General features: G+C 39.9%; 3 protein-coding genes across 4 annotated transcripts; 2 read left to right on the top strand and 1 right to left on the bottom strand.

Annotated features, from left to right (window-relative positions):
• Positions 1-2,412: 2,412 nt before the first annotated feature.
• LOC117251199 (uncharacterized) lies at positions 2,413-5,992 on the top strand. Of its 2 annotated transcripts, XM_033617266.2 has the most exons (7): positions 2,413-2,516; positions 3,722-3,844; positions 3,931-4,047; positions 4,279-4,335; positions 4,601-4,759; positions 4,951-5,064; positions 5,209-5,992. In XM_033617266.2, the coding sequence occupies exons 2-7, from the start codon at positions 3,722-3,724 to the stop codon at positions 5,296-5,298; spliced, it is 660 nt and encodes a 219-aa protein (XP_033473157.2). In that variant the 5' UTR covers positions 2,413-2,516; the 3' UTR covers positions 5,299-5,992. The 2 variants fall into 2 exon arrangements, with proteins under 2 accessions (XP_033473157.2, XP_078017133.1); XM_078161007.1 differs by lacking the exon at positions 2,413-2,516 and having other exon boundaries at positions 3,593-3,844.
• Positions 5,993-7,696: 1,704 nt separating this feature from the next.
• Positions 7,697-20,411, top strand: wdr93 (WD repeat domain 93). Its single transcript, XM_078161010.1, has 15 exons — positions 7,697-7,777; positions 10,084-10,285; positions 10,562-10,626; positions 14,969-15,047; positions 15,138-15,223; positions 15,394-15,478; positions 15,702-15,858; positions 16,149-16,219; positions 16,519-16,605; positions 16,766-16,897; positions 17,310-17,520; positions 17,611-17,671; positions 17,800-17,956; positions 18,134-18,320; positions 18,424-20,411. Exons 2-15 carry the CDS (start codon positions 10,234-10,236, stop codon positions 18,497-18,499), a joined length of 1,506 nt encoding a protein of 501 aa, XP_078017136.1. The 5' UTR covers positions 7,697-7,777; positions 10,084-10,233; the 3' UTR covers positions 18,500-20,411.
• Positions 20,412-21,072: 661 nt separating this feature from the next.
• On the bottom strand, positions 21,073-27,139 carry LOC117251572 (putative gonadotropin-releasing hormone II receptor). Its single transcript, XM_033618023.2, has 4 exons — positions 26,940-27,139; positions 23,933-24,536; positions 22,199-22,403; positions 21,073-21,897 (listed from the first exon to the last, which is right to left on the bottom strand). Exons 2-4 carry the CDS (start codon positions 24,479-24,481, stop codon positions 21,374-21,376), a joined length of 1,278 nt encoding a protein of 425 aa, XP_033473914.1. The 5' UTR covers positions 24,482-24,536; positions 26,940-27,139; the 3' UTR covers positions 21,073-21,373.
• Positions 27,140-27,686: the final 547 nt, after the last annotated feature.

The following is a 27,686-nucleotide window of genomic DNA, read 5'->3' on the forward strand; positions in this document are numbered from 1 at the left end:
TACTGATTGATCCTCTATCCACTCTTTGTGCAATTGACCCTGCCTAAAAGAAAACTAATGAGGAATTAAACTTTAATCCAAAACTGATGTCTACATGCCTTTGGGGATTCCAGTGTAACTTCTGTAAGAGGAAAAGAAGCAGAGGACACATGCTGCTATAATACTAAGATGCATATTTACATGGACGTAATGATCACTGTCTTCTCACCTGTTCTTTGTAAGTACATGGTTATTAGTATGTCAACTCAAAGGTGATTGCCACTCTGCATAATGAGCATTTTTACTTTGGATACATGTGAGACTTTGTTGCCAATGTGTTTGTACTTGCACTTATTGCAAGTTTGAATGCAAAACTTTTACTTGTAATGTTGTAAGTGATACTGCTTAAGTAAGGGAATACTTCTTTCCCCACTGGGAGGAAAGAGATGTATGTAAATGACATGAGGGAAGAAAGGAAACACTAAATCTTAACTGTGTTTTTTGCTAAAAAAAAAATTCCCACACTCCTTTTTTTTCCCCCTCTCTGCCATTTTTACTCTGCTTTAAAATTCTACTTCATGGGTGGAGCAGAACAAAAGCACACAGCTGTGTCAGATCTGGAGGTCCAGGAAACCTTAACTTACAAAGTGACCCCATGTGAATGGAGCTAAGCCAGAACACATGCACAGGCACACAGAGCTCATCCTTCCTCACCCCTCCCAATGAGTGACGGAAAGTCCGGCTCTCTTTTAGGAGTTGACCATTTTGGACTGTTAAAGCAAGAGTTCCTCATGTCACTGGTTCTTTCTTTCTATAAGAAACCAGACGAGCTGGAGGCCACTTCAATTAAAGGTGTTTCTCGTGATCTCTTTTCTATCACTGGGTATTATTAATAGTTAATGATGCATTACATGCCACTTTAGGTTGTGTGTAAATGTAAGGGGACAGCTTTGATTGACACAAGTGCTGATTCACAGAGACTGCTCTCCCAAAAAAAACCAACAGCATCAGAAAGTTCAGCAAAGAATGGCACGTTTACCCATCAGTAAAAAAGGCATCTATTGGCTGTGAGAAGCGTAAGTTTTCATCCAGTGATCTGTTTACTCACATTTTGATCTGCATTTGAATAATAATGCAGTAGGATCAATACATTCTCACTTCGACTACGTCACATATTGACAATCGGTCATGGACTTTCCACGTCCAAATACGACGTGCAAGGTACCCTGGGTGTAGGAGCCATTATTTGTTTGCTTATTTTCAGCCTGTCTGTTTGTTTATTTTCAAGTTGTCACTGGGTGGCAGTGCAGATTAGGGTGGTGGTTTGGGTCCACCTCATGATGGGTGCAATTAGTACATAGGCTCAGGTGTACTGGGTGGCCATTTTATACACACACACATGTGATTGGGTTTAAGCAACAAAAGCACATGGTTAGGTTTAGGGAAAGAAGTGAACATCCTTCCGTCCCACCCTACTCAGACTTTTGCTGCCTTAGCTTTCGTTCTTGTCCCTTCCTTGTTCTTTAATGTTACGCCCTGATGCTGTCGGGCACTGTTAAACTATAATGGCACGATCGGCATGATCCATGACTGGCCGCGTGTCAAACCGATGTGAAAGGATGGCTTTTTTCGTCTCTGTCTGATGCCAGAAGTCACTGCCTAAACTCTGGATTTTCACGACTATGGAGTGAGACAGGGTTGGTAGCTTAGCTTAGAGAAAACTGAAGGGACTACGCAGTCATTGACTACAAACTTTTTAGCTGGAGTGAGCTGAGGGGCGGCATGGTGGTGTAGTGGTTAGCACTATCGCCTCACAGCAAGAGGGTTCCTGGCTCAATCCCAGGAGGGGGCCCTTCTGTGCAGAGGTTGCATGTTCTCCTCATGTCAACGTGGGTTTTCTCCAGATACTCCAGTTTGCTCCCACAGTCCAAAGACATGCAGGTTAATTGGTGACTCTACATTGTCCGTAGGTATGAATGTGAATGTGAATGGTTGTCTGTCTCTATGTGTCAGCCCTGTGATAGTCTGGCGACCTGTCCAGGGTGTACCCCGCAGTTCTTTCATTGTTGGAGTCTCAGGACTGAACCATGACTGTATCATGGTCTTCTTGGTGGCACTTAACCCTGCAAATATGATTTACCCAAGGGTTAACCTGGAGATTTGTAATTTTCACCTTCACACACTTCAATCATTTGCAGTGAATCACTCTGCCAGGCTAAATAGCTTCAAACAGTAAGGTTTTTTTATATAGCTATCATCACTTCAGTTATGTCCACCATCTCAATACATGTCAGTAAAGGAAGTTAATATACAATAGAAAATATAGAATAATAGATATAATAGAAAACAAAGACAGAATCACAATAATAAAATGTTGTACATCAGTTCAAGCTCATATGACAGAGTCCTGTGTGTGTTCAAAATGAACCGATCGTCCACTGATGCCCCATCAGGCTGCTCCAGATATGAGCCTGATGTGAGCGTTTACAGGAGCACACACAGACCCACAGCACTGACCACAGACAAGACGACACAAGGTATCTGACTCTCTTCTTGTTCTGTAACATTTATAATAGCTTTGTTTGGGATTTCACTCTTACATAAAACTCTTTAACACGTAAGCCTTCATTAATTAGTCGGTTCATAGCCATGTCGTATCACTTAACACTAAAACTTTTCAGTCTATGCAGAGTGGAGGACACACTGGATGTTTATCCTCCGAGATTTAAGTGTAGCCTAGTATCTTGTCAGTTTTGCTGTAAATATCAGGGTTTAACCGACAGGCTGAAGATATCTAAAACATATCTAAAACATTTTCCAGCCTAGACAACGTTAACTTTAGCTTGTTTAGCACTTTCTACATCTGTAACGTCAACCTTACAACATTTCTGCGGTATTTTGTCCTTGTTGTAAGATAAATGGGTATCTGCTGCTGTTATATTTCAACAACTTGTTATTTCTGAGTTTTGTTTTTTAAGTTAGAAATGACGGATATTTTGTTAACAGAGACCCTTTTACACGGCAGACATTTTGACATGCCATGGTAGGGAAAGCACAGCTGTGTTTAATAACATCAGTGGTGGCTGCATTCCACTTCGGGGAGGCGCTGACATTGTTCATGCTGGTTCGCTGGAACAACTCACTGGGACACTAAATGGAACCAAGCCATCATTAATGTTATCAGCTTCCCCTGTGCTCTTCCTGCTTTGACAATTAAAAGTGTCTGCTGTGGAAGAAGTCTATTAAATGACAACATATCTCATGAGTATGTCTCAATCATTGGCCTGCTGTCAGAGCTTCACTTCAGCTGCAGTCATTTTTTTTAAATTAATAACATGTGTGAGTACTTTTGTGATGTTGACACTGTTGTGTAGGCTATATATTGCACAAATGCATTGGCTTTGGCTTTTTTGTGGACTTTTTAAGCATAAAGACATGAAAACTGATTTTAAACTAAACATGCTGATGTATTTATGACATGTAAACTTAGTTTAGCCATATTGATTTAGGATTGAGAGCTAGTTTTGCAGGTCCAAATGAGAAATAAAAACAGAATCTGTCAATTTGCCAAGAAACATGCCTTTTCAGTTCTGCTTATGGATTCCTGATACTCAAACAATGTGACAAGAATCAAAACCAGGATTCAATATGAAACAGGACTGATCGGCAGACTCAGAATCAATACATTAATTGGACTTAACTCCCTCCAGTGTAACAGTTTTAACCTATTTCTGTCCACAAGATGTCTGCTGAGCTGTACTGTGCAAGTGAAATAGGCGAAAATAATGCAGGTCTTCAAGGCACCACGCTGGGGGGCAGCAAACCTTTACACCGCTTCATGAAGGGGCAACCCAAGATTACTGGTGTAAGACACACACACACTCCTACACACACACACACACGCACACCAGTGCTCAAATATCTATTTATCATGTACTTATTTTCTCTTAGATCGTCGTGCTGGTCTTGGGTTCGTCCCTCTTGATTGTTACCATCGCAATCAGGCCAGATGACTATTTTCAGTTTGTATCGACAGCCATGCAATCTGAACTCGTGCTGGGAGCAATGGTTGGTAACACAACAAGAGAGTTATTTATCAGCGGCTTGTGGATTCAATCAAGGAACCAAGGATAATTCAAATGTGTACAGGATTTGATTGAGGGATAGAAAGTCACTTTAATAGTTGAGCCCCAACACTAGGCTGTGTTTTTCTATCCTTTTCACTAACTACAAGCTAATGCAGCACCCTGGTACATTGAAGGGATACATAATAAAACTGTTATTTCCTCCTTCTCGTAGTTGATCGCATGTGGGATTCTGTATATTCTGACAGAGCACAACACAACCAAGAAAACCGTAAGTTATATTGTCATATTTTGAAGCAGTACTAAAAACATTTTATTAAGATGCCCTCTAGAAATGTTTTAAGATCATATACAAATCATGCTGGGAATAATAATTTGTGTCTGACATGTTTTTTCTTTCTTTTTACTGACTGATTAATCATGATGGCTGTTTGCAGGGCTCTCCAAGTTGTCCATATACCGTATGAACTTTTACCGACATTTGTAAGTCACTGTCTGCCTCTCCTTCATCTCTCTCTGTTGGTGTCCACATGCAGGTGACCATATCGTTGGCTCTGAGCATTGTGACCGTACTGGTGACATGCTTGACTCTCATGTACATGGTGCCCAGCATTATTGGCCACCACTTCTTCGGTGACGTTGAACTTGTTATGGACAATGTGACAGCGGCTGATTTACCTCAGGAATCATATCAGGTGATTATTATTTTTGCTGCAGTTATTTTCTTCACTTGCTAAAACCTACCCTAATTGGCATCCAGGTTTGGCATCACATCTCAAAATATATATGAATTTTCCAATGCCTGTTTTATTTAAAGTTAACCGTTTTTATCAAACCATCTTTGGCGGAGACATGGTCTTGTATATTTGTTTATGTGTTTCTCCAGGTCATGGGAATAACATTAGAACACATCATTCTGGTCTACGCAGTTGCAGCTGGACACATTGTCCTTGTAATGTCGTGTCTGGCTGGGGCTGCCCTGCGTTCTTCAACAAATAGGGTAAAAAAAAAACTTGACCTCTTTCATACACACTACAGACTAAGAGAGTGTCTCACAATATTTCATAAGCTTAAACAAAGTTGCAACATAAGCAAGGACCAGCTAAGTTAAGCACTGGGGTTGTCTTCTTTCTCTTCTCCTTAGACCGTTGTAGTGATGACTGCTACACCTGCTGAACCACCAGTTGAACAAAGAGCACAAGAGGAAGGCGTGAAGTGCGATACTGTAAATTGAGCAGAGAGAAGAAATATGAAGCATACAAGGACGTCCATGTATCTGGATGTGGGTACAACAGGATGCATCATTCCCAAACACAGACTATTTACAACCAGCATTTTTGGGTTGTTGAATACTATACAATACAGATAATATGTATGTATGTATTGCCTTGTAATATTTCTATGATATATTACTACTGCCGGTCTCACGTGAGCACTGTATTTCCCTCTCTTGAACACCAGGCTCAATTGGATGTTGGCGACGAATATGATAGGCAGTTAACTGCTACTTACTCTGCAGTCTGGCGTTGGCTGACCTGTCAGCACGTTGTATTTGCACCACAGGACAAAGGTCTGAGTAAAACCAGTGTTCCTCTGAGATAGTTTAAGAAAACTTGTGTGGGCTCAAAAACATCCAGATTAATCAAAGGCAGACTTAAACAGAGATAAGCTGACAGGTGCTGTTGTTACACTACCACGTTTGATAATGCACCCTGTAGTGAGGGCTCATAAGTTGTTTTATAAAAGATTTGTAGATTATTTACTTATACCTGATTGTGCTGTTACATACCATTAATAAGAAAAACTTTTGTTATCCTTCACCAGCATGGCATTATTTGCTTTGTATTTTTATCTGTAATTCACCAGTAAACGACTCTAATGGACGGTTTGTATTTACTTCTGAATTACATAAACAGTTTTTTTCAGCAGTTTGTCTACTTACCTTTGGAAAAGTGTTGCAAAACATCTGGACCAGAATCCAGTATAAGTGCAAAGTTATTGTTTGTTATATAAAACTTAATCACTAATCATTAATTACGTATTAACATTTATAACTCCAGATGAGTTACAAGCTTGTGCTTATATGAGTGAGAAATGTTGATTCTGTATTGAAACATATTCATTTTTAGAACTACAGGCATGTCGACTTAGTAGAAAGTGAGCATTTATTTTGTTTGGCATTTAGAAGTGCATTACTACCAAATGGAAACACACAAAGCCGTGTTAATCCTGAAACATTTAATGAGTGTTTTTTTATTCCGACAACAGAGTGGCAACATCTGAACATGAAGATGTAATGTTAACAACTCCAACCATAAACATGTCACCTCCTGTAACCTGTTCTCTGCTTTTACTATCTGAAGTGTTAAGCACAGAATCCTGTTGAGCACTGATCCTTTTCCACCTTCCTGTCCCTTTACAGAAGAAGTGTGGCATAAACAAGACTTGCACAGTTAACATTTAATAGCTAGACTGGGCTTTCCATTTTAGATATCCACAATGTCTTTGCAGATATCTAGAATAAATATTCTGGGTGTTTGTCGTAGAATTCGAACTAGGAGAGTCACCTACTTCAGATGCCTACAGTCCAGTTGTTACTGATACTATTTTTATTTCAGATATCTAACATGAAAAACCATTCCAGATATCCATAATGTAATTTTGAATATCCAAAATATATTCTGACTGGTGAAAGATGTCATAATGGATATCCACAGTTGGTATTAAGACTAGTAAATATTCAATTTCAGATACCTACAATTTGAATTATGACTAGGAACAATGCAATTTTTTATCCTGAACATCTGAAATGAAAATAAGGACTAGTAGCCCAGCAATCAGATTGAGGATATTGGAAATTGAAGTTTTTCCTATTAAGAATTTTACTGCAGCTATTACTGTTAATTGTGGGTGTTGTGGATATCTGAATTTAAAGGCCCAAGACACATGAATAGCAAAAAGTCATATTGACCAGGAAGAATTTAATTACAGATATCTGCAATGCCTATTCACTCTAGTTACCAAATGTTAAGTTGGCCACTTCTACTTTTTAAGGATTTAAAGATATCTTGAATTGAATTTTTATTAGAAGAAATACAGTTTTAGATATTCTGAAATACATTTTCTATGAGTGAGAGTGTCATTGTAGATATCTGAGGGCCTAATTGCTGTTCTGACTAATACAAACATATATATCTGTAGTTGCATTGTTCCTAGTCATTACTCTAATTGTAGATATCTATTATTGAATTTTTACTATAGTCATAATAACAACTGTGGAAACCCACAATGGCATTTTTGCTAGTCAGAATGTATTCTGGATGTTCAAAATTACATTATAGACTCTACACTGTACATGTCTGGGACAACATAATTTTGTAATATAAAGCTTCAGAGTGTAATAGCATACTTGGAAAACATCATGGAGTTTAACTGGGACGATGCACGCTCTGAGCAACAAAAGACAACACATCTTATATCAACATTACAATTTAAAGCTCATGAACGCACCGAAGTCAGATTAAACACTTCTCAGATGGAGAAACGTGACCTCCGAGGGACACGCGAATGCAACATCACTGAGTGCTCCGCAGAGGGGACTTAGCAACAGTTGTCATGACGACCGTGATACACTTAGCACCCTTGGGTCTAAGGCTGCTTCATAGGACAAATGAAGATAAGACAGCTGCTGTGAAATTAAATGACATTTCGAGGTGAGATATTTTTCAATTCACAGCTAACAAAAGGTCATTGTGAGTTCTCCTTGTTCACTGTGGGTGTAGTAGCTAATTAGCACTAGCTGTAACTTTATCTTGTGTTAGCACCTCTGCAGTGTTAGCGCTAGATTAGCTAACATGCTGTTTTAGCTAATAGCTAACATGTCTCCTCCTGAGACCCAGATATTAGCCTACATGTAACGTTATTTATAGTTATATACCGACATGGATTAATTACTTGTGTCTGTGTTACCCTACATTAGTGTAGGGTAAGTGTGAGTGTAGTATAAGTATGACTGTGTAGTTTTTTTGTATGCGAGCTGTATTTACAATAGTGCTGTGTAACTGAGTACTTTTGGTCAAGTAGAGACAGGCCTGCTGTACTCTTTGTAAAGTTCTGTACAGTTTTAACAGGAGTTACCTAGGTAAAGTTAATTCTGTTTCATGTTACTTATACTTAAACTACATTTCAGAGGCAACTGTTGCACCTTTCTCCCACTACATTCAGGTAACAACTACTATGCAGATTGTCTCTTTATAAAATATATGATCATCTTAGAAAATATGATGCATTTTCCAGATTAAACTATCCAGTAGCATATCAATCGTATCATATAGAATGAGCTCAGAAATAACACTACAATACCAGCTCCTACATATTAATGTATCAGTAATAATTCAATACACTCACTGGCCACTTTATTAGGACACCTTACCAGTACCAGGTTTGACCACCTTTTGCCTTCAGAATTATCTTAATTCTTTGTGGCATAGATTCAACAAGGTGCTGGAAACATTCCTCAGAGATTTTGGTCCATATTGACATGATAGCATCACACAGTTGCTGCAGATTTGTCAGCTGCACATCCATGATGTGAATCTCCCCTTCCACCACATCCCAAAGGTGCTCTATTGGATTGAGATCTGGTGACTGTGGAGGCCATTGGAGTACAGTGAACTTATTGTCACGTTCAAGAAACCAGTTTGAGATCATTTGAGCTTTGTGACATGGTGTGTTATCCTGCTGGAAGTAGCCATCAGAAGATGGGCACACTGTGGTCATAAAGGGATGGACACGGTCAGCAACAATACTCAGATAGGCTGTGGTGTTTAAACCATGTTCAGTTGAATTTAAGGGCCCCAAAGTGTGCCAAGAAAATATCCCCCACACCATTACACCGCCAGCAGCCTGAACCGCTGATACAAGGCAGGATGGATCCATGCTTTCATGTTGTTTACACCAAATCCTGACCCTATCATCTGAATGTTGCAGCAGAAATCAAGACTCGTCAGACCAGGCAACATTTTACCAATTTTCTATTGTCCAGTCTTGGTGAGCCTGTGTGAACTGTAGCCTCAGTTTCCTGTTGTTAGCTGACAGGAGTGGCACCTGGTGTGGTGTGGTCTTGTGCTGCTGTAGCCCATCTGCTCAGTTGTAACAAGTGGTTATTTGAGTTACTGTTGCCTTTCTATCATTTTTAACCAGTCTGGCCATTTTCAACAATCCATTTTCACCCAGAGAACTGCTGCTCACTTTGTCTTTTTCAGACCATCCTCTATAAGCAGGTTCAGCAGGTTGTCTTGACTGTGTCTACTGTCTACATGCCTAAATACATTGACTTGCTGCTGCATGATTGGTTGATTCGCTATTTCTGTTAACGAGCAGTTTAACAGGTGTATCTAATAAAGTCACTAGTGAGTGTAAGTATATGAGCATTTTAATTTGATACTTTAAAAAGTGTTTTGATGGTAATAGCTACTTCTGTCCATAGTATATATGCTGGGCATTTAATTGTGATGGGCTATTTTTACAATGTAAAATGTTGTTACTTTTTTCCATCAGCATGACAAAAACAAAAATGAAAAAAAAAAATTACAGAGAACAAAATACTTTGTATAATTTTTTTTATATATATAATTAATAGGCTATCCAAGTGCACATAAGAAAGTACCCCAGACTCAGATATGGCTGCAGCTTGCCAAACAGAGGCATCCAGACAGAAAACACCTACTTTGGAACTATCCGGTGAAACACAGGTACAGATGTGGAGTTTAAATTTATTAGGTTGTTTCTGGCTTCTGGGTTAAGCTTCACATACTTGACAAATCATCGGTCAAAACCCTGCATAAACTGTGTATTATATTGACCTCTAGCCCAATATCAAATATGTCCAGAGGGCTCTATGGGCAAACAAAGCCCTTGCTTTTTATTCTAGTAAAGAAAGTAAATAGGTTATTGAATAAAAAGATTCATGTTTTCCAAAAGAAATGTCAATGCTCATTTTTCATGACTTATCTGTCAGCTTCCAGAGAGCACCAACTGCCTGACGTGTTCAGATGATGACAGGTACCTCAGCCTAGGTCACTCCCACGGCTTGTCTGTGTGGTGTGCATCTTCTCTGATCTGCGCTGCAGAGTGGCTGCAGGACACACTGGAAATTACATCTATTCAAATGACCAGAATGGCTGAGACAGCCTATCTGCTCGGCACTGTTGATGATATGGGTGGGTAGCACGCCTCTCTCATACCTCTCCTGCATAAAGCATGTAGATAGTCGGATTTTCACAAATAAAATATGATATAGATTGACATTTATTTATACACTTGAAATGCTCTAGCTTGATTCTGAAGTCATGAATTATTACTGCACTGAACGGAGACAATAACACCTGTGATTCAGAGGAACGAAAGGTTAAAACTGGAGACCCCCAAGAAGTTTTCAGAAAGAGTTCAGAATGTATCGTAATACTGACATCAGCTGCTTTTATCTTTCACTGCAGGTGTTGCCAGAGTCTTTGCATATCACTGTCAAAGTATTTACCTCCTCAGTGTTATAAACATCATGGTACGTATTGTCAGTGTTATTTACATATGTATTTGCTGTGATATTTTGTTTATCCACTTCCATTTTTATGTATTTGTAGAAGAAAAAAATACAGGAGAAATCTTAATTTTGTCTTTCACCACAGAAAATACTTCATATTAAACATAAAAAGGAGACAAAAAAGGCACACCTAAACAAAACACATAAAGGCACTTTGAATATAATGAAAGTAAAAGTCATAACTGTGACAACAAAGCCCTTTAAAAGTCAAATAGAAATTTATATTAACAGTACTTCACTACAAGGGTTTAGCAAAATCTTCCCTCTCCAGAAATTTCATGAATGAACCCCAAGTCTTATCAAAACTGGTGTATTTCCCTTTTACTACATATATAGGTTTCTTCACAACCAGTATGGATGCACGATAACTTTTCTTTTAAACAGATACCAATAACCGATAACTTTCAGCTCCTAAAGGCCAATACCAATAACCGATAACACACACACATATACAGTGCATATATATATATATATATATATATATATATATATACAGTACAGGCCAAAAGTTTGGACACACCTTCTCATTCAATGTGTTTTCTTTATTTTCATGACTATTTACATTGTAGATTCTCACTGAAGGCATCAAAACTATGAATGAACACATGTGGAGTTATGTACTTAACAAAAAAAGGTGAAATAACTGAAAACATGTTTTATATTCTAGTTTCTTCAAAATAGCCACCCTTTGCTCTGATTACTGCTTTGCACACTCTTGGCATTCTCTCCATGAGCTTCAAGAGGTAGTCACCTGAAATGGTTTTCCAACAGTCTTGAAGGAGTTCCCAGAGGTGTTTAGCACTTGTTGGCCCCTTTGCCTTCACTCTGCGGTCCAGCTCACCCCAAACCACCTCGATTGGGTTCAGATCCGGTGACTGTGGAGGCCAGGTCATCTGCCGCAGCACTCCATCAGTCTCCTTCTTGGTCAAATAGCCCTTACACAGCCTGGAGGTGTGTTTGGGGTCATTGTCCTGTTGAAAAATAAATGATCGTCCAACTAAACGCAAACCGGATGGGATGGCATGTCGCTGCAGGATGCTGTGGTAGCCATGCTGGTTCAGTGTGCCTTCAATTTTGAATAAATCCCCAACAGTGTCACCAGCAAAACACCCCCACACCATCACACCTCCTCCTCCATGCTTCACAGTGGGAACCAGGCATGTGGAATCCATCCGTTCACCTTTTCTGCGTCTCACAAAGACACGGCGGTTGGAACCAAAGATCTCAAATTTGGACTCATCAGACCAAAGCACAGATTTCCACTGGTCTAATGTCCATTCCTTGTGTTTCTTGGCCCAAACAAATCTCTTCTGCTTGTTGCCTCTCCTTAGCAGTGGTTTCCTAGCAGCTATTCGACCATGAAGGCCTGATTCGCGCAGTCTCCTCTTAACAGTTGTTCTAGAGATGGGTCTGCTGCTAGAACTCTGTGTGGCATTCATCTGGTCTCTGATCTGAGCTGCTGTTAACTTGCCATTTCTGAGGCTGGTGACTCGGATGAACTTATCCTCAGAAGCAGAGGTGACTCTTGGTCTTCCTTTCCTGGGTCGGTCCTCATGTGTGCCAGTTTCGTTGTAGCGCTTGATGGTTTTTGCGACTCCACTTGGGGACACATTTAAAGTTTTTGCAATTTTCCGGACTGACTGACCTTCATTTCTTAAAGTAATGATGGCCACTGGTTTTTCTTTAGTTAGCTGATTGGTTCTTGCCATAATATGAATTTTAACAGTTGTCCAATAGGGCTGTCGGCTGTGTATTAACCTGACTTCTGCACAACACAACTGATGGTCCCAACCCCATTGGTAAAGCAAGAAATTCCACTAATTAACCCTGATAAGGCACACCTGTGAAGTGGAAACCATTTCAGGTGACTACCTCTTGAAGCTCATGGAGAGAATGCCAAGAGTGTGCAAAGCAGTAATCAGAGCAAAGGGTTGCTATTTTGAAGAAACTAGAATATAAAACATGTTTTCAGTTTTTTCACCTTTTTTTGTTAAGTACATAACTCCACATGTGTTCATTCATAGTTTTGATGCCTTCAGTGAGAATCTACAATGTAAATAGTCATGAAAATAAAGAAAACGCATTGAATGAGAAGGTGTGTCCAAACTTTTGGCCTGTACTGTATATATATATGTACCTAAGATCATGACATCAATAATATGAACAAAACCAAAACAGTTCTGACCCTTTAAATGAAGAGATATTTATTTTTTCCAATGAAAAACTATTGGCAAGCATCTCAAACATTTTCGAAAAGATATCAAACAAAAAAACTATTTGATATCTCAAATGAACATCAGTTTAAATAAGGTGCATTACTTACTGATATAAAAATAAAGGCCCCTTGAACTGATGCAAATACATGCATCGGGATTACAAACTGAAAAAGTTCATTACTGAAGTTCAAAAAAATAAATATATATAGAAAATGATTGCACTGAAAAAGTTAGACTTGTCTATGTAAACAAACTGAAAAAGTGCATTCCATAGTAAAAAATAAGTTTAAAGAATTTTGGCTTATGGTTCCATTCAAATGAATACATTTTCACTAAGGTAAATGAGGTTCAGTTGTTCTTTTATCTCATATTAGAAGAGAGAGAGAGAGCGCGCGTCTGTGTGTGTGTGTGAGAGATAGTGTTGTCATGGTACCAAAATTGGGACCCACGGTACAATACCAGTGACAGTATCACGGTTCTGAGTAGTATCACGATACCACAGCAAAAATGAGGCAGATTTGCCTTTTGTCATTTATAAAAAGATAAATCACTTTTCTATAATACATCAATGATATTTCAATGGAATAAATTACTTATTGACTTATTCATACTTCAAAAACAGCATGAATAAGTGATTAACATAGGGGGGATCAAAATAAAATAAATAAATAAAATAAAAATCAACCAGCCTCCCTCCTCCCCTGACAAGTAAAGAACAGTCCCTTCATAAGTAAACAGTCCCTAAAGTGCGGTGAGGTTTGTGGGCCGTTACCTGCCACAAAGAGAAATGTGAACGGCTCGTTTCTCTCCTCTGACACACCACATACCTGTGTGCCGCCATGGCTTGGCTGTTCAGGTACTTCTGGGCAGTCATGACGCCAACAAGAGGACATTATTGGACCTGGAGCCAGGCTTCTCCGTCGCCGGTAAGCCGTTATCTTGCTCTGCGGAGCACTATGGCATCTGTATTTGACAGGAATACATATTCTTGTCTGTGTCTGTGACCCCCGTTCGCCGTTATTGGACACTCACCCTCTTGCGACTGGACTTTGAACTTATCCCACAGTAGTGGTACCGTGAGGTACCGTAGTACTATACGGTACTCCAACATTATGGTATCATATGTACTGTGGAGTTTTAGTGCCGTGGTCTACCGTTGGTACCAGTATACCGTGCAACACTAGTGTGAGAGAGAATGTGCGCGTCTGTGTGTGTGTGTGTGTGTGTGTGATAGAGAGAGCGTGTGCGCGTCTGTGTGAAATTATGACCGAGTTAACGAGTTGTTTTCCGACATGAGGGGATATTCTTGAATTTTCCCAGTCAGAAAGAATTTTTCTGATTATGCCCACGTCACTTGAAGGCAGCATTCACTGCAGGCCATTCAGGTCTCATAGTGGGAGCAGGGCAGTGCCGTGCTGACAAAATTATATATGTTATCGGGGCTATTCGTCATGATATCGGATTTATCGGAATGACGTAATAATTTCCTGTTATCGGCCCAATAGTTATCATGCATCCCTAATAACCAGACATTGCAACAGTCCATCTAATCCAACTCTGCTTGCATGATCTGTTAATGGATTTCCATGATAGAGCAATTTTATGTTGAGTTTCAAGTACACAGAGTATAACCATCTTAGTATCACTTACAGCCCACTAGAAATGTGTGATGGTGTATTTTCTGCAGAGACTCTGCCCTCTACCTGTACTTATTTATTTTCTGTGTTGGGGACATTTGTGGGTGTGTGTCCCCACAGTGCTCAGGTGAGGTCTGGGCTTTATTAAAAGGTAGCAACCAGGTACCAGACCATAAGCAGCAGGCATGCAAGACACATGGCACCAAAAATACTGCAAATATAGTGAGGTGAAGTGCCAAATGAGAGTGTGGTTGTCTGTGGTTGGCTTTTACTTTTACTTTTATTTCCCTGGCGATCGGTTTACAAGCAGTAACCGACAATCCTGCCTTGAAGTATACCTTTAAATTTACAGTTTACTGGGAAGCTTTAAAAACAGTTTAATTGATGTAAATCCTTTTAGGAATAGACAAAATAAAAAATAACAGATTCAAAAACTCCTTTCAATATCAGAAAGATGTCAACAAAAGGAGCATTTGCTTGGCATTTGAACTGTCTGAAGGGGGAGAGTATGGAGCTGCATCAATCAGCTGTAAGTAAGAACTTTCTGTTTGAGCTGTTTTTATTGTAGGAGTTTGAAAACTTGACATTCAAATACTGAGTCACGTCACATCTTTGTCAGGTAACAGTGCCACTTGTCTCGAGGTCTATCACTTCCCCTCAGAAGCATGGCTGAAAGAGTTAGAGACGGCACGATCACATCAGCAGGTATTGTACTGAAATTTGATTGGCAGGCTGTGTACCCACTGGCTTTTGTGCATTCCTAGCTTTAAATGTCAGTTCAACTACTCAGATACTACTATATGTTATTGAATTACAACTTCAGTAGTTTTATTTTTAGGGGAAAAAAATGTAATTTATATGGTTATTATCGTCAGGATCAAGACTCATCTGAAGATGTGGGTGTGGAATGGTCACCAGTTGCACTTGTCTGTAAAATCAAGCCACCCAAAGTTCCAGCAGGTATATTTTTATCTACTGCAAGCATGTATCACAACAACTATGGTATAACTTTTCTATTTATTATATATTTATAATTTGTTGCTGTGTGTAAATGTAGGTGATGGTGTACATGCAGAGGTGTGTGTGTGTGTGTGTGTGTGTGTGTTAGTGATCATACACTGTATCTCTTTAAATGACTGAAGTGTTCAAACTGTTAACTGTTTGTGTAACTGCTGTTTTTCAGGGACAGTATTGGATGGTTCCCTCGAGGCTTTGCAGATCACAGACTTTTTTACACACTGTTTGGCTCTGGACATAGAAACCAGCAGCAGCTGTCAACAGAAGAAACAGTCTTTTGATACAGACGCAGGAAAAACAAAGGAAACAAATGAAAGCCCGAGGTACAGTTTACACAAACATAAGCAGAATTTGACAGCTGAGCTTCTATGATGATAGCTCTTTTGTAAATTTAATACATAAAATACATACAGGGTCTTTAACTGAAGTCTTTGCATGTAATATTTTTTAACCTTTGAAGTTTTTTTTATTTTTTTTTAATTTGGTCGTGTTGAGACCTCTCCCACTCCATCCCCACTTCTGACACCAAAATTGTGCCGCTAGTGATATAAAGCCTTGAATGTAAATGCTCAGCCCTCTTCCTGTCTCACATTAATTACGTGAAATCTTTCAGACGTTGCACCCAGCACTTTCTTCTGCCTTGTGGTCAGTTTCCTGGCGACACTATAGCAAAGTCTCAGCCAGGTTAGTAATGGAGGGGGATGGGGGCTTTGTTGAATGTGTGATCTTTTATGATTGGCCAGTGTTTCAGAGCACTTCCACTAAAAACATCTGTCAGTTTTCAGGATAAAGGATCAAAGGTGTGTTAATGAATAGTCTTACATGAGTAGCAAAGTGGGGAAAATGGTATGGCCAAGATAATTATTTCTTATGGATTACATCCCTCATAATTATTCAATCCCTTATTAAGGCATTTTCAAGCCTATAGTGGCAGAGCATGCCCCTATTAATGTCTTCTTTAATCTCTGACCTTTACTCAGCAGGATTGCCTGTTGCTGTGTGTGTGTGGTGGAGTGGCAGCCACAATCTTCTTCAGTATTTTCTGCAAAAAGCTCCAAAGAACAAACAAGGTGAGATACTTATTTGTTCAGAGATGAATCTGCTGGGTGCTCACATCTTTAAAATATGTTGCCTGTTGTTAACAGCTCACGTCTGCTGTGCTTCTTTCTTTATACTCGAGTTTGCACTGGGCACATGTTTCTGTTTTTGATCCTTCTCTTTGTGAAACAGATGTGGATCCCATGCCAGATGTATTATGGCCAAATTCAAAGGAAATCCTCTGCTCTGCTGTTAGTACATGCACCCGTTACATAGCTCTTGGGCTCAATAATGCTCTGGTATGTGTGTGGGACAGGCTATCTGGTAAGCAGCTCTTAGTGAAGTATCTCTGAAATGTGATCAAATCTGACCCTGGTTTAGTTTAGCTACGGCAGTACAGTTTATTAAATCTATCTTATTGAAAACTCTTGATGGTTACGTGGTAGAAAAAGCCACTTTTACACAATTTTGAGTTTTATCTGCAAACATCGTAGTCTTTAGTCTTTAGTATAGTATCTAGTTTCAGTGAATTCTAGTTTGTTTTGTCTTAGTGAGTTGTGATATATATATTTAGGATTTCCCTGAAAGAAGCTTCACTGAAAAGCAATAATGCCGAATCAGTTTGTGGACAGATACAACACACTCACAAGCTAACCGCATTTTTGCTTTTTAGATGTTTGTTACGCAAACAAGGCTATGGCACGTTGGGATCTAATTTTTCTTCTCTGTCCCTCAGGGTCTCCTCTGTCTGTTGTCTGTGTGACAGCAGCAACAGACAGCGCTTTCTTCAGGATGCAGTTTGTGGATTCCTGGCCTCGGACTGCTGATGATATCCAGACTTTTACCCCAGCAAAAGTCCATCTTTTGGTGTTGTATAAAAGTGGAGCAATTCATACAGTCACCACAGGACGAGGGGCACAAGCCTGCACAGAACAGCTCACTGGAAGGTTACCAGAGTTTTATATGTTTCCTTATTCAATGTGTGCTTCATACGGTGCAATCATGGAATCCACACATTATTATCTATATCTCTGCAGGCCTAAAGACAGCGGGGACCTTCCAACTGCCACTGCACCAGTGCCATTCCTGCAGAGTTTGGTAGAAACACTGAAGTTGCTAATAAAAAGTTTCAAGCTTATAATACAAAAGGGATTTCTATAGAACTTACAGTGTTGTAATTTCTGACTCTTTGGGTCCTACTGTCTTATTTTTCTTGCCTAAACTAGTCGCTTGTGGTGCAAAGAAATGGGAAAGTGTTGCTCCAGGATGTCATCAACAAAACCACTGTGTGCTTCTTGATTCCTCCCACAACTCATGTGACTGCCACTCCGTGCAATCCTGTTTATGCTCTGAACTCCAGACAGCAGACTCTGTTCATTCAAGGTAAACCCAAAGCCACATTTTTGTTTTGTTTTGTATTACACCATAGCAAAAGAAAATATTGATGAAGGTGATGAATATTGATGACTGGTGACATTTCAGAGGAGTAACCAAAAAAGCTGCAGAAACAAGGTTATATCAAATTTAAATACTCTCAGTAAAGGTGTTTGTTTTATGCAGGTGACCTGGACCCCAGCCGCAGTGCGTCTTCTACAGATGGAAACCAAAGTAAGCTTTTCATCTTCCGATTTGGAGAGCCTGGCATCATCAAGCAGTATATCCTTCCACTTCCAGACTCTCCACGAGAACAAAACACACAGAGCTGTGTCACTCTAGAGGAATCCTGCAATCTCTACCTCCAGCAAAGGTAGCAGTCTTTGTGTCCTCATGTAGCTGTAATCTGAAGAACAAAGCACAAACAGTTCATAGTTGAATGTCTTGTCATGTGTTTCCTGTGTTTTCATGTGAAGAGTGCTGACTATGGGTGAAAGGAACAAAGCCATAACAGAGACATGGAAGCAGCTACAGGAAACTGCGGTGATATAACAGCGGGGACACAGCAGAGCTGCAGCCAACTGAAGAACAGCAACAAATCTTTTTTACACAGAGGTACTATTGTATGTAGTGTTTGTGTGCATGTTCATTTCATGTCAGTTTGAAGCTTCTTTACTGCACTATTTTCCTCGATACACAATGCTCACTTACACAGATGTAATTTTTCCATATAAAATTGCTGCAATTAGTGCAGTGTAATATATCTGCTGTATTTTTGTTCCTTTTTCTCACAAAAGAATAAAGTAAGTGGGAAAAATTTACATAAATGCGTCTGAATCATCTTAAGACATTGTGTAGTGGTATTTTCTCCAGGGCTTTAAATAACAAGAGCTGTGCTCATTGCAACAAATGAGAGAATTCACTTTGAATAGTTTTGAATAAGCAGTAAATGCCTGCTGGTCCATTCCTTTAGGTAAATCTTGATAGGGTTTATGGTTTAGAATAAATGTTATTGTATGTTTTTGATTATTGGCAGTTGAGACAGTCTGCTTTTAAGACAAATCATACAGATTTGAGGCTCTTATCTGGAATTAGTCTTAGCACACAAAAATGGATGACATTTGTTCTTGTGCTGATATAGGCAAGAACATTATATCTGTAGTGCTGGAAGGCCGTCTCGTATATGAATTTTAAAAAGATGAGTGTATTCAGGCTGATTATGACTCGGCCGTATTTAGTCATGGCACGTTGACATTTTGTTGCCTTTGGGGTCTTCGGATGTTTCATTTGTCCTGTTTTTAATGTCAGAAGACGCAAAAAACAGGACAGGGTGCAGAGCTTTTACTCAGTTTGATTGAAATTTTAGAATCTGTCATGCAAGTCTTAAAAATACCCATTCGGACTGTGTATACTATGAAAGTTTAGGTTTAGTTTTGGTTTGAGTTTGGGCAGTAACAAAAGAAGAAGTATCTTATATTGTGCAGCTAAACAGCCTCATGCCACTGATACAGATTTTAATTTAATGGAAAGAAAAACAAGCGTTGTATTGAATTATTTGACCCCTCGACCCTCCTGAAACGTTAGCCTGAAATGTAGCATAATGTAAAGTGAAAATAGTGACTCAATTTAGGTTTTGAATGCAGACGCCTGCTTTTCAGGTTCATGCACACAGATGGAAAATGGATACTGGTGGGCAGCATTAGTAGCTGAGTGCTCTAGTTTTATGTGTGGCCACCCATCACATTCAAATTCAAAGGGTGCATAATCAACTACTCAGTATTGAGCACCAGAGTATCAGCGGACCAAATGAAAACAGGTGAGATGGGCTCACAGATTCAGGAGATCTCAGTCTATCAGAGTGCTTATTTTTCATCTATAACCAATCGGCATGTGTGGCTGTTGAATTATTCCTGATTTGCTCTCTGTATTATTTTATATTGGCAGCAAAACAATATGGGAATGCTTGTGACAAAATGTACTCATGTTCATTTCATTGAAAGCTTTCTGGATCATTTGTGTGGCATCTATCCTTTTGTTGTCATACAAAAATGTATCCACATTGTTGCATCTTTTGTGCTCAACCTTCGCCAGTCAAAGGAACTGGTACTGATACAGATTTTAATATGCACCTGGAAGCCTTATTTGAATTTCTAAAAAGCTTTACTGATGCCAAAGGGCCAAACGTCACGGAAAGCATAATGGAAGCACAGGTGCTCTGTTTATAGAGCCAGGCGTGCATTATGTTCAATATCAGATTTGACAGTAAAAACAATACAGCAATGGCCTATGAATTTTAATCATTGTCACTGTTTGCTGTTGCGGTTTGCGGGGACTTGAACAGGCGACCCACTGGTTCCCAACCCAAGTCCCTATGGACTGAGCTACTGCCGCTACTTTACTGCCACTTTGGGGTTGCATTTTTGATGTATGAAAGGCGCTATATAAATAAAGTTTGATTGATTGATTGATTGATTGATAAAATTATTATTACTTGTAGCCATGTTAGAAAATGACGTAAAAAATCTTGCGGCTAATGCCTGAAGGGTGAAATACACTACTGTGCTGGGAATAGATACTTAAAGATGCATAATTTATTTGTAAAACTTGCAAGAAGCACAAGTTGCTGCCATTTTCAGTGATGCAGATTTCCCTTTAGAGTTATATGTACAATAAATCTTGGTTAATAAATCATATTTATTAGAAAATTGCATGTTTTAATACACTACTTCTAAAATTATGCTTGTCTCCCACATTGAGGTTAGGTGAGTCACTGAACATGTACCTGTCTCAGTCTTTTTTTTCTCTGAACAAAAGAAGACAAATGCATCTTTATTCCCCACAGAGCTGAGGAGGATTATTTAAGTTATTAGCTATCTCTGCCACATATCAAGTTGTCACAATTAAAGGGTAGAAATGGCCTTTTCATTTCGCCTCCGTGACTCATCACTAATTAGCAGCAGCAGTCCCCTCAGGCATCCTGCTGCTACACATCACCACAGACATAGAAGTCTGTTTGCATAAGACATCTGCACAGACACTGCATGCCAGTGCTGTGCCACGTGAACGCATGCTTACAGTTTCAGCTATATTTTAGAATTATTACAATAGAAACTCCAGGTCCCAGTGAAAACATTTAATTCAAGATGAGCACAAGTTACAATGTACAGAGCACCAAACATTCCTTTATAACATAAGGTTGTTATGTTCTAGGTATTTATTTTACAAAACTTCCCCTCTTCAAGAAAATACAAAGTTCTGTGTTTTCCAACCAACAGCAGTTAGGATTTTTGGCCTTTGCGTTTTATACAGAGGCATGTTAGTCAAATTGACATAGAAATGTCAAGGAATTCTGGACCCCACACAAGACAGACACTGAATAAATTGAATTAGTAAAAACGGTCAGAGAGTCTCCATCACGTACTCTCCTCACATGATGCTCTCAGGGCTGGACTGGTTTGGATCTCTCTCTGTATCGTTGTCTGCTGTTAAAAAGCTGCTCCTTGGTGACATGGACTCTGCTTTGCTGTGGTTATCACCACACAGGATGAACCTCTCCTGGCTGGCACGGCTCAGCTCTCTTTTCATTGGCAAAGAATTGGCAGCACAAGTGAAAGATCCAGTTAAAACCGTGTTGTCCAGATCGGATGCCACAGTGGCATTGCAGTAAAACCTCCGCAGCCCCTTTCGGAAGTGAATGGTGAACAGGCCGTAGATGACTGGGTCCAGGCAGGCGTTGAGGAGCCCAAAGATGAACAGGATGTGGGTCAGTGAGTGGGAGACCTTCCCCTCCAGGTCGCTGGGGAAGAACCAGTACCACAGGCCCAGGAGGTAATATGGAGTCCAGCAGATAATGAAAGACGAGACGATCACAATACTCATTTTCAGCGTTCTCATCCGGGCTCTGGGGATGTTGTTCTTCGAACACCGCAAATGCACTTCATTGGAGCGCACTGGGAGAAGAGCAGATGACAGACACAAAACATAGTTCACGTTACATGGCTCAATACTGACTTTTAAAAGTGGTTACTATTGGTTGCCGAAACGGAATATATGGGGTGAACTGTCCTGTTGAAGCCCCACAGCCCTGTGTGGGTTAAAGAATAAAAAACATTAATCATCTACCAAACACAGCTCAGCTTTTATCAGTGTCCCTCCATGAATAAAAGGGTCAGTCAAACTGCAGCAGGGGTTATGTGAAATAAGAGCTCATCACTTTATTAAAGTGATCCACAGGGCTTCATCTGAACTCACAGTTGTCCTTTTTCAGTCGTTTGGAAATCTCACAGAAGATCCTGGTGTAGCAGGTGATCATGATGACCAGAGGCAGCAGGAACAGGCAGGAGAACGTGAACATGTTGTAGGCTGTTTCATGCCAGTGAGTGACAAAACTTCCACGTGTGGTGCACTGAGTGAAGTCCTCAGGATGGATGATGGTCACATTGTGGAACAGGAACAGCTGAGGATGGGAAAGACAATAATAAGATAGGCATGGAGATAACATCTATGACTATACTGCCATGTGTTTGGTGGTCGTATCATCATCCAGTGGTAACTCTCCACGCTCTGGTTGACCTCCTGTTATCCATAGAGACTGTCTCAGGACAAACACATTTTACCACTCACACACCATAATGCTGTTTAAACATGCAGATAGTTTTAGTTTTATGTGGCCAGGTTTGGAGATATCTGTCTCTGAGGTTGCTTGGGATTGTTAAGTTGTCGGCCTGTTTGTTGGCTGCACTACAAAATACAAACAAAAATATAGAATAAATATAGAATACACCTGTGCTTTCCTTACCATGGCAAGTCAAAACGTCTGCTGTGAAAAAGGTCTATACAGTAGGGGAAAGTGTGGTCAATTGGGACAAGAGGACAGTGGGGACAGTGCCTTCTTAGCAAGTTGGAAAACCACTATGCCTGTCCCATTCACCATGCTCATACCCAACCAAATCCTCTTCACTTTCAATCCCAGAGTGGAGATCTTCTAACTATTCCTCACATTTTACTCACAGTTTCGAAAACCACAGCATGTAAGTACAGTCTTGGGTCTTTTGTTATTTTTTATTGACAGTACTGTTTTAGTTGTGCCACATACAAAAAAACAAAATGTTGGAAAGCTGATTTTCTAGCACATCAGTTGACGCTAGTGTTGGCTGTCTGAATTTTGTCCTACCATATGGCACAGGAGTGTCTCTGCTCTTCCTGGAATGGTTGGGATAATATTGTGTCAAATTCCATATCTCAGTAATTTATAGTGTTTTCTGTTCTCAAAGCAATGTGTGAACAAGAGACATTGTAAAGCCTAGATCAAGGTGTCCCAACCAATCCTACAGTGGTTAGAGTCAGTTGGGACACCATGTTCTTTTCTACAAAATGCACTGCTTGTACACTTAGCAACACTGTGCCTGTCACGTTTGGGTTGGGATTTAAAAAACCTGATAACTGTTTAGCAGACACTGTTATTTTAAGTTAAGTTAGTTATTTTCACTACTGTTTAAAGTTATTTCATGGTAATACAAAAGTATCCCAACCGACCCCACTAATAATTTGGTCATTTCATGGGATTTGACGACAATAAACAGATTCTGTAACGTTTGGATGGACCTGTATGCTCACAGGATACCCTGTTCCACAGGCTGAGGACATGTCTCGATTGGTTTCACTTATCTGTCTAAATTTCCTCTTAATATTGTTCACATTAGTCCTCACCTGCACAACCTCTCTCATGGTGATGAATACATTTTCATGCTAGCAAAAACATGGTGAGGAACTCTTCTTGCTGATGGGATCATCATTTATTTCAGACTCAGGTTGGGAGGGCAGCTGGCAGCCACATATTTTATACTTTTTCCATTTGCAGTTTTACTTGAAAAGAAGTGGGTATTTTCCTCTGTGCAAGTTAACATAGCCACTTTGTGGACAGGACATGTGTAATGAAAACTGTTTATACCCTAAAACAATGACAACCAGTCCTGACCTTCTTACCTGAGGGACAGACAGCAGGACACTCATGCCCCATGCCACGGTCAGCATAACCCTGTTCCTCTTTCTGGCTTTACTGATAGCCAGAGGGTTGAGGATGGCTGACTGCCTATCCAGGCTGATCACCATGGTGACAAAGGCGCAGGAGTACATCGCCTGCAGCTTCAGAAACATCAGCAGCCTGCAGGCAAAGTCCCCCGCGAGCCACTGGACCGTGATGTTCCACACGGCGTCCACAGGCATCACGATGAAGGTCACCAGCAGATCGGCCACCGTCAGGTTAATTATCAGCACCCTGACGTGGGATTTGCGTTTCCCATCGCTGTGCGCCGCCCATAGCACAGCCAGGTTGCAAAAGGCCGATATGCCGCAGAGGATGCAGGTAATAATCACCCTGACTTTGGCTGCTGTGGTGAACGTGGGCAGCTGTGGGGCTTCATCCACCACTGTCCAGTTGGAGGAGGGCGGGGAGCAGTTGCAGCTGGCGTTAAGTTGGTGGTCTGTTGTCAGGTGATGCATGGTCTCTGTAGAGTCACACAGAGTGGCATTCATTTTCTGAGGCTCGCAGAGGAAGCAACATTCTGCTCATTCACCATGAAGATCAGTGCTGGGGATGAGATGATGGAGATGAATGAGTCAGGGGCCATTAAGTGGGTGAAGGTCATCCAAACACCTTTGTGTTACAGAATAAACACAAACAACTCATGAATGAACTGTAAGAGGTGTTCAGAGAGCACAGACCTCTGCCAAGGCCGGTAGTCCAGTCTTCTACAATATGCACATCTGCAGGCTCACCCACTACAAAACTATTAGAAATATGTAAAGGTTGTGCCTCACTGAAGCCTCATCACCTCAGCTGTGCATTTATGTACTTCTAAATTAAATATTTCACATACTTAACACATTATTATGCACATATTTACAAATATCAGATGTTTAGACTGAAATAAAAGCATGCAGGGCACCTTGTCATCAAAAACAGTTGTTATGAAAAACTGTTCACAAGGAAGACAATTTATTCATTCATTTGTGTAATAGAGAATAACTATTACACAAACCAGTATAATGTGTATATATAAATGTATTTATTAATACTAGTATTTAAATACATGGTGTTAAAACTGTACTTGAAGAATCCTGAAGAATATCAGGATTAGCCTGCCAATCAGAGCCAGAGTAGGGACAGTAATGACTTCGCCAGCCTAGGAAAATAATATTGCATCCCTGAGGCCAAATTTTTTTTTGCTCATTGCCTTCCTTGGTTGGTTTGTTTAGGTTTCAGCATGAGGGGTGAGACTGGTCAGGGTTAGGGTAAGAATATCGCAGTAAGCCAATCAGAGTAAGGCAAAATAGGGCAGGTTATGCCTTCGCCATCAAAAAATCAATGTCCCTGAGTGCTATGTAACGACTGCTCTCTGGATGACGTTTGAGTGAGTTGGTGTAGGCAACCCCAGAGGATTACTGGTACACATGAGTGTGGATTGTGATATGCAGTCATTGCATTTCTACAATATTGTCTATGTTGTATCATCCCTGAACTTTACAATCTACAGGATTTTAGGATGTATGGCAAGACCATGCCTTGTCTCACAATGCCAGCGAAAGTAAATGTAAATGTGATTCAGATCCACTACAAAATTGACCAAGTTCATGAAAATCGGGCCATTAGTTTATCTGTAATCTTGCTGACAAACAGACAAACAAACCAATAAGAATAAACACATCAAATAGAAAACAACCTCCTAGGCAGAGGTTATGACACATCTCTCTGATACATCTCATGAAGAGGAAGTAATATGCATATATAGACGTGTCATTCACATTGCAAATCAGTGAGGTGGAGCTATAATGCTCACAAACTGTGAGGAACATAATGTGAAAACAATGTATTTGGCGAATATTACATTGTACAAAACTCACAAGCCCATGTTTTCCTTGAGTGCATGTCGTCATACTAATATGCAGCTACAATTTACAAATGGTGTATGCTGTTGAGAATTACAACAACATAACAGGGGTGATAAAAAATATTTTATGGATTAATTCCAAGATGTAATAAATAAAGATTATTATTATATTATAACAACAATATTTGTTTCTCTATCAACAACAAATTGTTACCCAATAAACAGCATCAAGAAAAAAAATCTTAATGTGTTTCACTTGTGATTTTAAATGGATTTCATCCCGCTGGCTCTTCTTCAGTGTCCTGGTGCATTTACTAAGTGCCTGGCAGCCTCTGTGTTATCAGTGTGGTGTCCACACCTGCAGAGCAACACAGCTGCATCACTGACTGATGCAGACTGACACTGTGAAATACAAACACCACATCATGGACTGTGTGGACATGATTTAGAGTGATTCCTCCTATATTTTAAAGTCCATTGATTGAAAAATAATGTCTTGACATAATGTCAAATAATCATCATGTGAACGTATTGAGCGTGATGCATGATGCAAATCACTGGTCAATTAAGCAAAATTACGCACAAGCGCTGCGTGCACCTATCCAGCCTCGCTCTCTCTTCTCTTTGAGAAATTTCCTGTTTCGATTGAGGGGGAAATGAGCAAAGATTGATTTAAGAAATTAATGAACCCAACACTTTCGGTTCAATCAATATATTCTTAAACTCGTACAGACATTTAAATGTCACGTTATGGAGAGCTTGTGTCAGACAGACGGATCCTAACATGAATCATTAAAGACAGATCATATTACATATAGCTACAATTAAAAAAGTGTTACTTGTATTGATATCATCCACACAGAAAGAACTTACAGACACCCTCCAATTTTTAATGATTTGAAATACACCCTAATTCAATAAAATATGTTAGTGTCTGCAAAAAAGACAAGAAAATTTCAGTTCAGGTGTGAGGATATTGCGCACAGTTTTTTATAGCTCCAAATCACATCAAAAACGAAACTGTAATGCATCCTCAGTATCATGTTCCATCTCTGTGTGATCTCAAACTACAGGACGCTTAACACGCGAAGAAGCAAACTTACCTTCTTGTGCAGCGGAGAGGACTGTAGGTTCAGCCTTGTGCGCACCTCTGGGACCCCAAATATTTAAACATGACAGCAGCACAGAAGCCTCGTCTGTGTGAGTGCCCGTTTGTTCTACATCTAAAGGTTGCACAAGTTTTCAAAGCAGCTGGATTAGCCTACCGACACCTACCCCAGCTGCTCAGCTCTGATATCCTGTGCGTCCAGCCGCTCCACCTTTATCCATCATCAGTGCCGTGCAACAGAAACCCCAGGGTGGGGCCCCTTAACGCCACATTCACTGACATAGACTATCTATTAGAAAAGAAAATAATCAGTCTACGTGTGAGGATGAATAAACAAGCTGATGATAACTACAAGATAAAATAATAATAGGATGATAATAATAATGCAAGAAGTCATAAGTTGTAAGAGACCATACATATTTCCATAATTATAAAGATCACAGCTCAGACTGTGTCTGTGTGGTGTAACATCTTCCAGAAAAAGCTGCTACAGTGTTACAGAAGACATGATTCATGAGATATAGGGCACAGGCAGCTGAGACTCTACTGCTGGAAAATCAATATTCTCTTTGACCATGAGGAACATGTCTGCAACCAACAAGAAGACCCAAGTCTGTCTGCTGAATCTGAAGATTATAGAGACTGTGGTACTATAAGTTACAAAGAGCATAAAGCTAAGCAAAACAAATGTTAATATTTCAGAATTCCTAAAGGTGTCTTGATGTGAAGAAATTAAGTGTGT

Source organism: Epinephelus lanceolatus, chromosome 2, assembly GCF_041903045.1.
Source record: "Epinephelus lanceolatus isolate andai-2023 chromosome 2, ASM4190304v1, whole genome shotgun sequence".
In the NCBI taxonomy this organism is placed as follows: domain Eukaryota; kingdom Metazoa; phylum Chordata; class Actinopteri; order Perciformes; family Serranidae; genus Epinephelus; species Epinephelus lanceolatus.